The 16424-nt window shown below is 48.4% G+C and overlaps 1 protein-coding gene across 2 annotated transcripts in view; it reads left to right on the top strand.

The window, feature by feature from the left end:
- The window catches only part of Wdr11 (WD repeat domain 11), a 44826-nt gene extending 39707 nt beyond the window's left edge, over positions 1-5119 (top strand). For both annotated transcript variants that reach the window (XM_032892480.1, XM_032892481.1), the window contains exons 23-29: positions 89-266; positions 657-752; positions 1125-1290; positions 1752-1849; positions 2130-2275; positions 2975-3054; positions 4188-5119. In XM_032892480.1, the coding sequence (XP_032748371.1) occupies positions 89-266; positions 657-752; positions 1125-1290; positions 1752-1849; positions 2130-2275; positions 2975-3054; positions 4188-4345 (922 nt within the window). In that variant the 3' untranslated portion in view covers positions 4346-5119. The remainder of the gene's footprint in view (positions 1-88; positions 267-656; positions 753-1124; positions 1291-1751; positions 1850-2129; positions 2276-2974; positions 3055-4187) is intronic.
- The last annotated feature ends 11305 nt before the right edge of the window (positions 5120-16424 follow it).

Genomic DNA, 16424 nt, shown 5'->3' with positions numbered 1-16424 from the left:
GTGGAACACTGTTGCTGGTGACACCACTCCAGGCAGCCTGCTCAGGCCTGGAGAGCGAATTCACAGAGGCCCTGCTCTCCTCTTCCAGGCTTTACGGCGATGAGTCAGAGCTGCACTTCTGGACAGTGGCGGCCCACTACCTGCACAGCCTGTCCCAAGCCAAGTCTGGGGACACAGTGGTTACAAAGGACGGTGCTCCTAAGGACAAGCTGAATAACCCTCTGGACATCTGCTACGATGTGCTCTGTGAAAACGCCTACTTCCAGGTGCTGCTGCTTCTAGACAAAGACGTTTCATAGATGCTGCCTTTGTTATTGAAGTTTTCCCGAGTATCTTAAACTTGGGAGACTTTCGAGCCAGCCTTCAGTCCACATCCTAGAAATTAGCATTGTATCATATCTGTATGAGAAAGGCCTGCTTCTCTGAAAGCTTATAAACACCAAATTTTAATCCATATGAAATTTTTTATTAAAACAGTCTTGATTTGTATCTTAAAGTTTTTACCATGGAAAGTTAATTTTAATTAGCTCACTTCAATTTTCAATAAATCAGTTTTTCTACTTGACCTAAGAAATGTGATCTAAATTAAATTTTCTTCCTTCCTTTTTTCTTTCTTTTTCTTTCTTCTTCTGCCTCCTCCTCCTTTCCTATTTTAGAAATTTCAGCTAGAAAGAGTTAATCTACAGGAAGTAAAACGGTCAACTTATGATCACACAAGGAAATGCACTGACCAGCTCCTGCTGTTGGGCCAGGTATGTCAGTTCTGGTGCTTCGTGGAGTTGCTAGTTGATGAACATTTCACAGCATTGTTACACACGACGCTCACACTCTCCCCTACACATCCGTGTGTATGTGCACACTTGAAAGCATGGCCTTTGCACATACTTAGGCTTTAACAGTGTCAGAGCTTGTGAGGTGCACACTGCAGCTAGCTTACTGCAGCTGTAGCTTCTGTTCCACTCACAGAGCAGCATCTTCCACATTGACTGATAGAACATACAGGAGCAAAGGGAGTGTCCAAAGGGAGTGTTGCCTGCAGGCTGTAGACTCCGACATCCCACATTACAACTTTCTCTGGTGGAAGAAAACCTTCCCGTAGCTAAAGGAGACATTTCTGTCCCTAGACAGACAGGGCCGTGCAGCTGCTGCTGGAGACAAGTGCAGATAACCAGCACTACTACTGTGACTCGCTGAAAGCTTGCTTGGTCACCACCGTCACCTCCTCAGGCCCTTCTCAGAGCACAATTAAGCTGGTAGCAACCAATATGATCGCCAATGGCAAGCTGGCAGGTAAGGCACTGCGTCTGCATCTCTGTGCTGGGCTGGGCTGTTAGAGACTGTCCCTTTATGTATGCTGCAGAAAAGAGCGCTGCTCGTAGGATGGCCAGTCACGTTAGCGGGGCTTATTTGAAGCATAGAAGAAGGCGTCGCTGATTGCAGTGACAGTGGACCTAGGTCCTGCAGTCCTGGGCGAGCTGCACCATCCCAAATCATGCTCTAGGATGTGTTCATGCTTACTACCCTGGTGTCCATGCTTACTACTGTGGAGGGTAACATAGAGCACTGTCCAGTGCTTTATTTTAACATTTAGTTTAGTGGCTTCCCATTGTCCAGGTTGAATACCATTTGACATAATTAAGTGTGCTCACCTTAAATAAAAATGCAAGTCTCAAGTCAAATGTGGCTTCACTTTTTAATGATTTGTTAAAGAGAGCACTGCAGGGTCAGGTGACTGTCCTTCTGTCTTCCAGAGGGCGTTCAGTTACTCTGCCTGATAGACAAGGCTGCGGACGCCTGTCGCTACCTGCAGACGTATGGCGAGTGGAACCGGGCAGCATGGCTTGCAAAGGTAGGCGTGCGTTTCTAAGATGTGTCCTGCTCTCCTCCTGTGAAGCTGCTCCATGTTCCGTTCCTTTCAGTTCCCCCTCTGACCGAGTAGTAGCTAGTGCTGCTTATGAAGACAGAGCTTGCATTGGTGCGACTCCTGTCAGCTGGGGTCTGGTGCATCCAGGTCCCACAGCAGTCCAGGCTGCGTACAGGGCAAAGCCCTGCTGTTTGTTTCAGAGAAGCACACTTACTTTGTTTCTCTGTAAAGGATGTTTCTGTCCCAACATGGACCTCTTTCTCAGGTTCGGTTGAATTCTGAAGAGTGTGCGGATGTTCTGAAGCGGTGGGTTGACCACCTTTGTTCTCCACAAGTCAACCAGAAGTCCAAGGCCCTCCTGGTCCTCCTCTCTCTGGGTTGCTTTGTCAGCGTGGCAGAGACACTTCACAGGTAAGACACATGAGCCCTGGCCGCTCAGGCTGTGCTGGGTGAGCCATTCAGTGCCTCATGCTCTGACAGTGGAGGCGGTGCCCAGGCATGGTGTGGAAGGAGACCGATACAGTTCAGGTACGTGAGAAAGAACCGAAAGCATTCAGGGGCACCTCTGTCATTAGTTGTTTGTCCTAGAGCCTGTAACATTTGCCAAACATAAAGGGCATATTTAAAATATAGAAGTCTTAGACAGTTGGAGAAGATTGAGCCTTGAGAGAGTACTGAGCAGAAAGAAGCCACAGGGGCTGGAGAGTATGCCAACATGGGGTGTCCGCCACGAACACCTCACTCTGGTGGAAGAACCAGAGACAATAAGCTGAGACAAGTTTGACACATGACTTTTTAACTGGGCAGTGGGTGCCTAACTTAGAAACCCCCGTAGTCCTAGAACACTGTGGTTTAAAGTCCTTAGCACAGTGCTGTGTATCCACCATGAAGCTTGTGCTTAGAGAAGTCTGCTCTCCTCTTCTTTATATCCAGGGCTCAGAGGGGCATTGGGCCACCTCTGGGACTGTCCATTTCCACAGAAAATGTGTGTAGTGCAGAGCTCCACACAGAAGTGCAGGCTTGGCCTCACCCACCTAGGACAGGCTTTGAGAACCATTTTATTCCGTATTTTATTTTTAGGGACTAACTCACTTTTGTTCTGTTGACCAGTATGAGATACTTCGATAGAGCTGCCTTGTTTGTGGAAGCCTGCCTCAAGTATGGTGCATTTGAAGTCAGCGAGGACACAGATATCCTTTCCAAGGACATGTGTCCTGAGTGGGAAAAGGTAACGTCAGTATTGAGAGAGATCCGTGTTGTGGGTCACCAAATGCAGAAGAGAAGGAGAAGGGGAGGAAAGGAAACCAGAATGGTTTGCTGTACTGCAGGCTGGTTAGAGGAGAGGCACGAGGACTGCTCAGTGAAGCACTCATATTCTGTAATATGTGTTTGAGTTTACAAGAAGGGATGTGGTCCTGGCGATTTAAAATGGTATTCTTTCAAAATGAGACATTTTGTGGAAAATGTTTTTTATGTTTACCTAGAAAATGTTGGCTAAAAAATTAAATACCCATCACCCCCCACACTATACCCAAGTGAGCATCTGATACAGAATCAGACAGAGCATTTGTGATGTGCCCTACAGTGAGGCCACAGTGAGCTGCCTCTGCCCAGGACCTCCAGATTTCTACGAGCCGTCACCAGGGGAAGTCTGTTGTAAAAAGAAAGGGCTTGTGAATATGGCTCCCAGGTCTGCCGGTGTCCATAGCTCTGCCTTTTCTTACTGCACTTTTTCTTGGGCTTCTCCCTTTGGCCTCCTTTCTATATGTTGGCTATGAGCTCTGTACATACTCGTTCTTTTAAAAAGCTAAACTAAATCAATGTTCTGAGAACGTAACTGAAGCCTAAGGTTAGGCAAGGTCACTGGTGAAGTTGGTCTGGTGTCAGCTCTTTCAGAACATGACAGAACAGGGCTGTCAGTGCCCAGCTGTCTGGAGTCTCTTCCCTAGAAACATGCTCTGCTCTGCCTGCCTGCCTGCCTGCCTGCCAGTCTCTGGAAACTCCCACATGGAGGGAGGGTGAGCTCAAGGCTCTGTCCTGTCCTCTGCCATTCTCATTCTCCAGTCCTCAGAAGAGTGGGCAGTGGGAGAATCTGAGGGTGCTGGCTGGAGTCCTCTGAAAGAACCATTGGACTCAGCTGGGGCAAGGTGCATCATGGTTAGACTGAGGCACTTCCTCCCTCATAAAGAAGTGCCTGTGCTCGTGACATGCTGCTCCCCATGGCCACCAGGTCCCACTGGAGCACCTGGTTTCAGAGCCTGTGAGGAGCCACGCCCCCCCCGCCCCCAATCTTGTGCTCTTCAGTTCCTTAACTGAGGTTTACAGAAGCTCATCACTGCCATCTATGCAGACTATGCCCGAAGCCTGAAGAGCCTCGGCTTTAAACAGGGAGCAGTGCATTTTGCTTCAAAAGCTGGAGCGGCCGGCAGAGATTTATTGAATGAGCTTGGGTTCCCCAAGGAAGAAGTAACAGAAGGTTGACAGGCTCTGTGGGGGAATCTGGTGTTGGAAGCAAGGTCTAAGGAGAGCTGACTTGACTGTGCTCATGGTCACAGTCATGGTCAGTCCAGCCTGATGCGAGGACGTGGCCCCTGTTAGCTGTGACACCACCTTCTTAAGGCTGCAGGAGTGCAGCAGCAAGGGCACATTTACACTAAGAGCCAGTTCTGTGTCCTGTGTGACGTCAAGACGGGGGACACACGGTGGGAAGGCACATAGTGTTTATACTTTTGGAAAGTGCTTTCAAGATCTCTGTGAATACTTTTCAATTTTTGTAACTTAAAAATTCAAAAGACTGAATCACTGTCCTTTCTCATTAGCTAAATGGAAGATGTTTAAGAAATCTGTAGCCAGAGATTGGGCAGCTGATGGATTTTCAGATACTTGCTGTGTGTGCCTGTGTTGATAAGCAGTCTGTAGGACACAGCAGGGCAGAAGCATTTGAAGACAGCCGGCCACAGCACTTTCTTTATCTTGACAACACAGTGGATTCTTTGCTTGAGGCACTGCTGAGTTTTGTATTTGGGGCTAATAGTCTTCATGGAGCACATCTAAACCTTATGTTTAGCTTAGTGGTCTGTGGTGGTCTGAGTTTTAACTCCCAGGATACATTCCAGTAACCTCATTTCTGAAGCCTCTTTTGTACATTTCCCACCTTTGTCTTCTTCCCCTGGATGTAATTATTATAAATTATTACTCAGAACTTAAACATCTGTGACTATAAAAATGATAAATAAAGAAAAATCCCAGCCAAGACTTTGTTTTTTTGTTTTTTGTTTTTCTTTTTGAGACGGGGTCTTTTGGCCCCACACAGTCAAATGAACAATGGCTTTACCCCTACTTTATCTTTTCAGGGACTCTGAGAAACACAACTTCAGGTCAAATTAGTCACTGGTTCCCAGCAACTTGGGGTGGTTTCCAGCAACCCTGTCTTCCATTGTTGAAGTTGGGGAAGTCCGAGTGCTTCAGTGAGATGGCTTGTTCAAGACCCCATGTAGGACCTTGGCAAAAACACTGGGTGTGAACAACAACTGTGGATGTGAGGGGAGGTAAAGACAGTTTAGTCCATGCCCTGTGATGCAGCCAGAGGTGCCGGCTTGCTTCCTGCAGCTACAGCATTTGAAGAAGTGAAGCTGGCTGGCATGGAAGCTGGAGAGGAGGGCCGCACCGGTTCTGCTCCCACCTCTGCGGTTACTGTGAGTGAAGCTTCGCGGTGTATCATCAGGCCCCGTGTTCACTGCCTGGAGGAGGACTGATGGGGGTCCGTGTGCCTGAAGGCAGGTAGCTTGAAAGGCCTAAAATGTTACTGCCCTGAACTTGACAGAGCAGTTTTATGACCTCCACTTAGGGGCCCAATTGCTGCCTGTGAAGTCTCTGGGTCCAACTGACCCACTGGGACAGATTGGCACTGGGTCTCTCGTTAGCAGTACAGTGAGGGCAGTGGACTCCTCTCCCCAACTCGCTGTGCTCAGGACAATGTCAGAACGCTCGTCCCGCCTGGCACTTTGCAGTCTCAGATTCTCATGGGCGAGTCTCTAGGAAATGTCTGTGAGTGGCCCAGGCTGACTGTTGTGTCATTTGTGACAACTCTCAGGTAAATGGCCTCAGATGATGCATATCTGTTTACTCCAGATGCGCTGCTGCAAGACCCTCCTTCATTTCCGTCTTTGGTCATTCTCCCACCATTTTTAAATATAGTTAAGGCCAGAAGATAAAATTAGTCGTGTTTGGAACTAGTGGTGTGCATCCTGTCACATAAGACAGTAAGGAGCAGAGGCATGTGTGACCTGATTGTGGAGAGGTCCGAGGCTGAGGAGTCTCCATGCTTGGTGCCTGGAGCCCCATGCAGTCCCGCAGAGCCAAGCAGCAAGAACTAACAAGTCTGAGGTAAAGCCGACGGGTCAGGGTCAAGGAAGAAACTGGCGTGTACTGCACAGGCCCCTGTGCAGGGGGCAGAAGCAGACTGGTGAAGACGTGGGGAAAGGGTTCGCACCGTTTTCTCAAGAAACCACGGGTTAATGTTTGAGTGCCACTCACTAACCTTAGTGTATGATCACTGACCTTTCTCTCATCTCTGATTTACCTGAGACTGAAAAGGGGAAGGCATCTGGCTTCCAGACTTAGAAACCAACCCTGATGATTATTGATGTCTGATTCACCAGGGTCCTTCTGACAGCCCTAATGGTGTCTGGACTGTACTGTACGCAAATGCTAAGTCAAGGGACGTCCTAACTCCTCGCTTGTTTCTAGAATCAGCCTGTAACTTTAGTGAACTAGGTTGTGACTACTTCATAACCAACATGCCTAGCGCCTGCTGGCTGCTAGGAACTTGGTGAGTCACCACTTCAGGACGAGACTCCAGAACACATTTGAATGTCATAACTCTGGAGTGGGCATCTAGTTTTTCAAAAACTGTCTGAGCCCGAAAAATCCAAGTTCACATGGCTGAGGCAGAGGTAAAGTTCTGTGGTTTCGTGTCAGTTACCCCTAAGTATCCGTTATCCGTGCTGTGTCTCTCATTTTCTACTGCTGCACCAAAACACCATGACCAAGCTGGGGAGGAGAGGGTATTATTTGGCTTACACTTCCATATGACCGACTATCACTGAAGGAAGTCAGGACAGGAATTCAAGCGGGGCAGGAACCTGGGGGCAGGAGCTGATGCAGAGGCCGTGGAGGATGCTGCTTACTGGCTTGCCCCTGAGGTGTGCTCAGCTTTACTTTCTTAGAGAATCCAGGACCATCAGCCCAGGGGTGGCACCATTCACAATGGGCGTGGCCCTCTCCCATCAATCACTAATGAAGAAAATGCCTTACAGCCACATTTATGGAGGTATTTTCTCAGTTACGGCTCCTTCCTCTCAGATACCTGTGTGTCAGGTTGCCATAGGACTAGCCAGCACATACTACCTAGTGTATGTTATTAGAAGTATTTCTAACCACCCCTCAACACACAGGAAGAGGAACTTAACTGTTCAACAGAACTTGAGTTCTGTTGATTTCTCCTCCCCAGTGCCCTTTTAGGGATGTCCCTTGATCCAAAATGTAACTAACTGGCAGTCCTCTGCCCTGGCCTGGGCAATGCTATCTGTATCCTGTGTGCTCTCTTTTTTGAGGACTCTCAGATCCCAATAAAAGGATGAATTCCATTACATGCTTGGTGGGATTGTGTTTATGGGGAACTGGGCAGAATGGTACAGGATTTGAATCAGGATTAGGACACTCCACGAGAGGTGAGAGGCCGCTAATAGGACTGTGCACTTTGGCTCCGGGAGGGCTCACCTGAGCTTACTGCTGAAAGTGGGGCATCTGAGAGAAGCCAGCATCAGTGCAGCCTTACACAAGGTAACGGGGCCTTCCCATTTGACTGGGCTTTGGTAAGGGTTCTTTGACTTGGCAGAACTCATAAATATATAATCATATTTCAGAAGTTTCTGTTTCCTCCTGGCTGGCAATCATCCCTTTCTCATTATATTTCATTTCCTTTACCAAATGGGCATAGTGTTTTATTGAAGTCAATTCTCAGAAAATAAGCGACTGGTCTGCTTAGTTTAATAGCATGCTATTGACGAATGCAGGACTGGGTACGCACTTTGACAGAAGGAAATGATCGTCATTCTATGCTTGCTTCCCTGAAATCCACAGAGAAGTATTGTTGTATTAGTTCTTGTCTCAGTGCTGAGACAAAAACCTGATAAACAGGGAGAGCTTGTTTAGGCTTACTGTTTCGGGGTGCAAAGCATGAGGTAGGAGGTCACACTGCATCTATAGGATGTCTAGTGTAGACAGGAAATAGGATACCACTCTAAAACTTCGAGGACTTCCCCCAGTGACCCACTTCCTCCAATGAGATGCCACTTAAAAGTTTCACAACCTTCCTGCAGCTTGAAGCCACAGCTAGGGACTGGGTCTTCCAGCATGCAAGCCAGTGAAGATCGCTTCATATTCAAACCAAAACATCAATTTAGTTTTTCCCATCAGTCTCGCCAGTCCTGGGTCTACCCACAAAGTCCCACAGAACATTCTCAGTACCTCTTGTTTGAGATAGCCCTGCAGACTTCAGAGTACATGTACCCTGCCCTCCCTGTCCTGCTTGCCCAGTCCCCTCAGCAGATTTGAATCCATCCCTGCTAGGAACGTGCCCAGATCCAAGGTCCCCCAAAGCAGCTAGAGAGGAGCTCCAGGGGCCTGGCAGGAGATCGGTGCAGGCAGAGAGTCAGGAGTACAGCTGAGTACGTCCTGTCTGCCCCTATACTTCAGCCTCTGAGGTGAAGCCTGTCCTTGTTATCTCACATAGCACTGTAGAATGAAGAGTTACAGGTCACACACTGTCCTGAATCCTCATGTCGAATTTCTTGGGACACCGGACTTTCAATCCTAAAATTCAGATATTCCCTAGCAAACAGGAGTGGTTAATCACCCTACTGGTAAGGGACAAAGGAATGCAAGACCTGATACACTCAACACCCAGCCCCCATCACCTCCACTCTCCAGCTCTCTAAAGCAAGAGGATTTTAGGGGGTCTGAATCAGTGCTCTCCTTTGGGGAGCCAGTTGAGGAAGAGGTAAGACGGGGCAGTCTGAAGCTGGCCGAGCCAGGATTGGAGGACTGCTGATCAGGCATATACTACTGGTGGGAAAGGAAGGCTTGCAAAGCATTTCTCAAACCTTTGTGTGGCAGTTTGGACATTCCAAGACCTATTTGCAAAGCGCAGCAAGTGAGACCACTGTGGTTTGGGTGTTCTCCTGTGTGCAGAAACCACTGCATGCCCACGCTCTGCCTTCACCCTTATTTTCCTTTTAGATGAGTACCAGATGTTTAAAGGGAGCTGAAACAGTACCTGCCGGCTTAAAAACCACAATATTGTTCCTCGGGGTCGACTCTGTCCCTTGGTCAAGGACTTTGGAACCTTAGTTCTTTCTCTGCTACTGCAGAGTCCCTCTGTTTTCAATTACAAAGTCAGTGAAGGATGGCGAAGGGGCAGCCTGGGCCGTTTTCCCCTTGGGTGGGGCCGTAGTGGCTGCCAGTCATTCAAATCCTGATCTCTATTCTTAGGCCCAGGGTCAACTTCTGCTTGGGAATCCTGGTAGGCGTATGCTGTGGAGATGACCTTAGCCTCACAAGCAAGAGTTTAATCAGCAAACATGGGGAGAAGATGGGGCCAGTGATCTCTGTGCACCGTACTGCACTGGATGGTGTCCTAACGAGGAGAGAAAACATTGAAGCTGGTGAGACGAGGTCTTGCTGTAACAGAGAGCAAGACCCATGGTGGACTGTCAGGAGCCAAGCAGCACCAAGAATATTTTAATAATCTAGGAAGAAACCAGGAAGGGCCTCTGCAGGGAGCCCAGCTGTTCACTCCAGCTTCAGACTTCTGCCTGTGGGATGGCGAGGCTAGGTAGGTGCTGTGCATTGAAGCCACCAAGTTTGTAGTCCTTTGTGATCAGGCTCTTGAGAGCTAGGCTACCTCCGTTGACACACAGTGAACCGGTTAGGTGGGAGGTCTCAGAACCTTCACATGTTCTCACCCCTGTCAGAAGATAGGCAGTTCAAACACTTCTGTCTTCCGGCTGAAGGTAGAAGGAGGCCTCTGCTTGGCCTCGCTGTGGTCAGTGGGATTTTTCCAGTATGGACCTACTTTTTTGTTGGGGGAAGGGTGCCAGGATAGAGCCCAGAGCCTTCTGTATATCAGGTATGGGCTCTACCACTGAATTAATGTCCTAACTACACTATTTTTAAAAAGTGTGTGTGTGTGTGTGTGTGTGTGTGTGTGTGTGTACATATGTGTGTATACATATGTGTGTGCATATGTGTGTGTGCATATGTGTGTTTGCATATGTGTGCGGGGGCCATAAGAGGGTGTTGGAATGCCTGAAACTTGAATCACAGGTGCTTTGAGTCACCTGTGCCATGAATTGAAGTCTGGTCCTCTGCAAGAGAAATACATGCTCTAACTGCCAGGTCATCTTTCCAGCCTGCCTGTGACTTTTCTGAGGCAGTTATGCTTCATATCCCCTGGCTGGCTCCCAACTCATGACAATTCAGCTGCCTCAACATCCTAAGGGCTCAGATTGCAGGCATAAGCCTTCAGGGCCATCCAGGAGGAAACATTAGTGACAATGAGATAGGTGGCTCTGAGGGCTCAAATTCAGTGCTCGGCATCCCAGCGAGGAATGAGGAATGAGCTGTCACCAGAGAGGCCACAGGGAAGGAGCCCCGCTGAGTAGCACCTGTGGTGAGTGCCCTGTTTATGTGCTCACTACAAACCTGGCATCCTGTGTCTGACTTTTACCCCATGGTAAACCTCTGGTGATGGCATCCACTCATACCATAGCTTGGAGAGTCTTAGGCACTGCTAAGACCCCCTGTAGACACACCCACCCTCCTTATTCTTCTGAGCGTCTCTTTGGCAATCTTCACTGGGAGAGCAGAAAGAACTGAAGAAGCCAGAGTGGCCATCTTTGTTTATCTGTTGTTTGCTTCTGAGGTGCTGGGTGTTGAACTTGGGGCTTCTTACATGGGAGACAAGCCCGTTACTACTGACCTAGAACTAAGAGGTTTGTTTTTCTTTCCTGTTGTTGGTTTTGTTTGGTTTGGTTTGGTTTGGTTGGCCACCTCCAGACGTGGCCCTGGCTGACTTGGCCTGGAACTCTCTATGTTCGCCGAGCTCCAACATAGCACTTCTTTAAAAAGATTGCTTCCTGGTAGACCTCTTGACGAGCTAGTTTTCCCCCACCCCTCTCCACCTTCTATTCCCATTACCATTTGCAACAACACTACTGCTCTGCCAGCATTTCTCCTCCTGCCTTCTGCTGACCAGAGAATCACGGAAACCAACTGTCCAGACTTCTACTCCAGGGCCCAGTTTGTCAAAACCTCTGGAGCTGTAACAGTGGCTGGGAAAAATCCGGTCTCTGGTTTTAAGCTTTTCAGACTTCTGGATCCAAGAATGCCTTTTCCCAACATGAATATCTCCATCTGTGTTCCTTGGGGTCACAACAGTAATCTGGTGAGGTATTAAATACTTTAAGCATTGTCATGGTCAAATAAATTTAGGAAATGCCCAAACTCAGCATGTTTCTTCGTGGCAGACCTTCTCAGTGCCTTCATGATGCAAAGCAAGTTGCTTCGCACAGAGAAAGCATAGGACGAGATATTCTAAGATTCTTGGTCTGTTGAACAGGCTTTTTGCTGTTGTTGTTGTTGTTGTTGTTGTTGTTGTTGTTGTTTGGGGGGTGGGGGAGCTTGTCCCACCTCCTCTACATTCTGCCTGCTTCTGTCTGTAATATTCCGAACTTCCTCAGTAAAGATGTCTCTTTCTTCCTTTTCTCCTAAGTTTTAGGAAAATCATCTGCCCTTTGTGCCTTACACTCAGTGGAACCATGCAGCGTCCTCAGCCAGCATCAGTCCTAGCAGCAAGCTCCGTGGTCTGGTTTAGTCTGGTTTGATTTGGTTGATTTTTGAGCCATAATCTCATGAATACCAGATTAGTTTCAGACTTATTACACAGAAGGTTGTGGACCACCACGTATGTGCTGGGAATCAAACCCAGGACCTCGGGAGGAACAGCAAGTGCTCTTAACTACTGAGCCATCACTGCAGCCCCACACGTTCATGTTTGAGTGGCTTCTATATATAAGCCAGGACCAGGCCACTCTCTTCTCTCAATGCTGTCATATGCCCTGCCCCCATGATGGGGTCAGCCAGAAACACCGTGCTTCTGAGTAAATGGTAGTCATGTGTTGCTCTGACTGTCTGGTACACCTTTCCCTCCGTGAGTTTGGAAGCTGGCATCTATGCCCCGCCCCCAACCCCTCACATCCCCAACCCCTCCCAGCTTTTAGACCAGGAGCCCACTGCTGGCCTAACACCATAGTAATGGACCAGTGGATGGGCTCCAAGTCTGCAGTATCAACACTTTCTCCCCAGGCACCTGATCTTGACTCCAGGAGTCAGAGTGCGGGGCACGCCCACACCAGGGTTAGCTGGAGCCTGAGGCTGGTCCAGAGATGAGACTCCTGGGCCTAGGCACAACTGACTTCCACGCTCACTGCTCCTGCTCTGCGTAATTAGCATGAGGAGAATATTTCCTCTCCCCTGTGGTTATGTTGTTAATGTTTCCCCTTCCTTTTCCTCATGGACGTTCCATGTCTTCTTCTTACCACCTAGCCAGGTCCCTTCGGGTCCCTCTTCAGCTGTGGCAGTCGGCCATTTATAAGCAACAGTGCCACGTGTGGTTCGGTTGGAATCGGTGACTTACTCTTTGCTTTCTGGTTCACCCTCCTTTGTCCTCCTTTTGCATTTGCATTCTTTTGACTATCCAATTCCCGCCATTGTATAGCATCCTCTTCTACCTCTGTACCTATAATCTGTATGGGTACACCACTTGCCCTTGACCTACACTCTAACATAGATTAGCGCTTTGGCCATTTTCCAGAGAGCAAGACGGCCCATCCTACTCCCATTTCTCCCTCTCTTGGTTAATGCTCCTCTATTTCCATGTATGTCCTTTCCCATTCCCCACCAGGACATCTGCCGTGCTGTCAATATCCATTTAAACTCGGCCATGTCAGTCAGTGCCTGAGTCCATTCCTGGCTTTGAGATCTTAGAGACTTGTAGCATTTCCAGTTTGCTTCACCCATGTAGACATGAAATTTCGTATGTTGAAGATATGAATTCTCAGTTTCCTAACTCTGCTGCCATGCCTGCTATGACCCCCTGCCATGGCAGAGACTCTTAGCCCCTTGGAACCATAAACTCAAAGAGACGGCTTCTTACACAGCTCTCCTCAGTCAGACCCACACTAATATTTCCAAAGCAGCTTTTTTTTTTTTTTTTTTTTTAGCTCTGCTAGCTCTCCGCTGCCTTCTGAAGGGTCTACGTCAGCGCCCAGCTTCTCAGTCACCACTTTGAAACCCAATAAAAAACCCTTTGAGCGCTTCCTGCTGCAGGAGTCAAGATAACAAAGGCCCTGAGCTCACCCGCTGCCCCGTGCTGTGCCGTGCTCCTTGAGCCTGCCGAAGGAGCATCCTCCTCTTAGTTGAGCAAAGATGACAGAGGTTTTCATACCAGTGGGCTCTGGTGAACAGAGCAGCAAGCATGGACTGGACAGAGGACTGGGAGACGGACAATGATGGTGAGGTCAGCAGGTGAATTTTTTTCTAGATGTATTTAATGGTTACAGTAACTATGAAAACAAAAACATACAGTAACAATATATTTTTAGTTGGGTGGCTGGAGTGGCTTGGCTGGTTCCTGGGACAGGAGTACATCATCAGCTCTCATGTCTGCTGGTTTTGAATCTGTTGGTGCTGACCACAGATGGGAAAGACTGGAAAACAGTAGCATGCTGTTGCTTGGCGTGTCTTGGTTAGTCAGGCCCGTGACCGTCAAGCTGCACTGAATATGGACGGACCTTCTTGTTTGGGGAGCTGTTTTCTGGGACACAGGCTGTGGGTGTTTACACAGCACTCACAGTGAATTTGGTATTATGAGGACCGTAGAGGTGATTTAAACGTGTACAGGGGTGGGATCCAGCTATGGCTCAGTGTAAAGGCTTTGTGGGACAAGCATGAGGGCCTGAGTTCAGGTCACTAAGATCTACACTGTTTTTTAAAGCAGACACAGCAGTGTGTGCATGCAATCTCAGCCCTGGGGAGGTGGAGGATCTTCAGCGTGCTGGCCAGCCAGTCCAACTGGATGGGTAGCTCCTAGTTCAGTGAGACTACTGTCCAAAGAAACATATGGTGAGGACTGGTTGAAGAAAATACTTAGCATCTACTGATGGCCTACACACACACACACACACACACACACACACACACACACACACACAGAGAGAGAGAGAGAGAGAGAGACAGACAGACAGACACACAGACAGACAGACACACAGAGACAGAGAGAGGGAGACAGAGAGACAGAGACAGACACACACACACAGAGACAGACAGACAGACACACAGACAGACAGACACAGAGACAGACAGACACAGAGACAGACAGGCAGACACACACACATACACACACACACACACACAGAGAGAGAGAGAGAGAGAGAGAGAGAGAGAGAGAGAGAGAGAGAGAGAGAGAGAGAGATTGATTTGTGAAGGGCAGGAGTTGTATGCAAACACTACTGCATCCTGACTGTGATGTCCGTGACTTTTGTGTCTTGGAATCAGTCATAATGAAGCCTGGGGTTTATATCACAGAGCAGTGGATTCAATCTCTGCTGTTCCAGTCGGCCCCAACTCTTCCTTTTATGGACAGCTATAATCCTAAGGCTCCAGAGCTAATTAGAAAACCAAGGGCTTGCAGAGGAGAGCAGCCCGACTGCTGAGGACATGGCGGAGGTGTAGCACCCTTTCCCTCCCTGTGTGACAGCTCCTTCCTGGGCCCGGGGCTCTGGGCCCTAGAGGGAAGGTCGGCAACAGCCACTCTGCTCCAGTGGACAGCACAACAAAAATGGGAGACCCTGAGTGTCAGATCTTTTGATCTTTCAAAGGGGGCTGAAAGTTCAAAGAACAATGTGCTATATCAGATTTTTAAATACTGGCTTGACTAAAAAGAGTCCAGTGCAAGCCAAACAAAATACGTCTCTAAGCCAAGATCAGCTTTGCATGGACAATTTGTGCCTTCTGATCATAAAAGTCAGAAAGCATAGACATCAGGCTTCGTCTTGCATCCCTGTGCTGTACACTCTGAGAAGTAAAGTCTGCTAACACACAGCACACTGCTGGTGCTGTACATCCTGAGCACACATGGGCCTCTGCTCCTAGGCACCCGAACTGTACTGGGTTTTATTTTCTCAGCTAAAGTCATGGGAGCTATGGCTTAGACTTCTGGGGTTTTTATAGTTGCCCCAATTATTTTCATATGCAGCCATGATGAAGTTTTTCTTTGTTTCCTAGTTACTCCCCTTTCTTCCCATCAGCATGGTGGTGACCAAGAGCTGCTGTGGTCCCCATGGCTGCCTCAGTAGTCAAAGGCTACAGTGGCTTAGAGGAGACCATCTTCCTTGCAAGACGTTTGCAGATGTCTGGCTTACACTTTGGACGCATCTGCTACTAAACTCCCCCACCATGGACAAGAGATAGGATGTGCTATCTGGCATCAAAAGTCCTCCTCCTGTCCCTTCCTGAGTAGATTAGACTTCTCAACTTGAACTATATCTGTAGAATGAAAAGCAGAATTCTAGGAGCGGTTTGTCTTTTTAATTTTCATTTTGTTTTTGTTGGAGGGTACCTGACCAATGAAGGAAGGGAAGGAAAGGAATGGGAAGGAAGGAAGGAAGGAAGGAAGGAAGGAAGGAAGGAAGGAAGGAAGGAGGCTTTGTTTTGGAGGGCATTTTGAAGGTACCATCTATCATGGCGGGAGAGCTTGGAGGCAGCCTGTCACATTGCAGCTATGGCCAAGAAGCAGAGGTGAACACTCATCTTTTCCTTCAGGTCAGAACCACCACCCATGGGACGGTGCTGCTCACAGGCGGTGGTGGGGTCTTTCCATCCTAACAAGCCCTGTCTATAAACCTCCTCACAGGCATGTTCAGAAATTCTTCTCCTAGTGATTCCCGATCATGTGAAGCTGCCGGTCAATGCTAGCCATCACACAACTAACTAGTGAGGCCTGTTTCCTGGTTGTTCTTGGTGTTCACATTTCGGTGAGTGCTTAAAAGTCAGTTCTGCTCCTCTAGAAAGCCCCAGCCCCAGCTGATTCAGTAGCTCTGGTCCTGGAGTCTTTAACCTTAGGGCAATATATACCCTCTATACCCTCTCCTCTTCCTGTGTTACCAGAGCTTGTGAATGGCACCATAACCCTCAATGATGAGACTTGGGGCAAGGTTTACTATAGAACATGGAACTAGCACATGACTCTGAGTGCTCTCTACCATAGTATGTAGAAAGGAGTCTTTGAAGCCCAGTGTGGTGGCTCATACCTACAACTCCTGCATTAGGAAGGCGAAGGCTGGGGAATTATTGTGAGTTTGAAGCCATCAAAGGCTATAGAATGAGTTCTAGGCCAACCTGGGTAGAATCCTGTCTCATAAAAAAAAAAGGGGGGAGC

This window comes from Rattus rattus, chromosome 2, assembly GCF_011064425.1.
Source record: "Rattus rattus isolate New Zealand chromosome 2, Rrattus_CSIRO_v1, whole genome shotgun sequence".
Taxonomy (NCBI): domain Eukaryota; kingdom Metazoa; phylum Chordata; class Mammalia; order Rodentia; family Muridae; genus Rattus; species Rattus rattus.
This window is presented reverse-complemented; position numbering and strand designations above follow the sequence as displayed.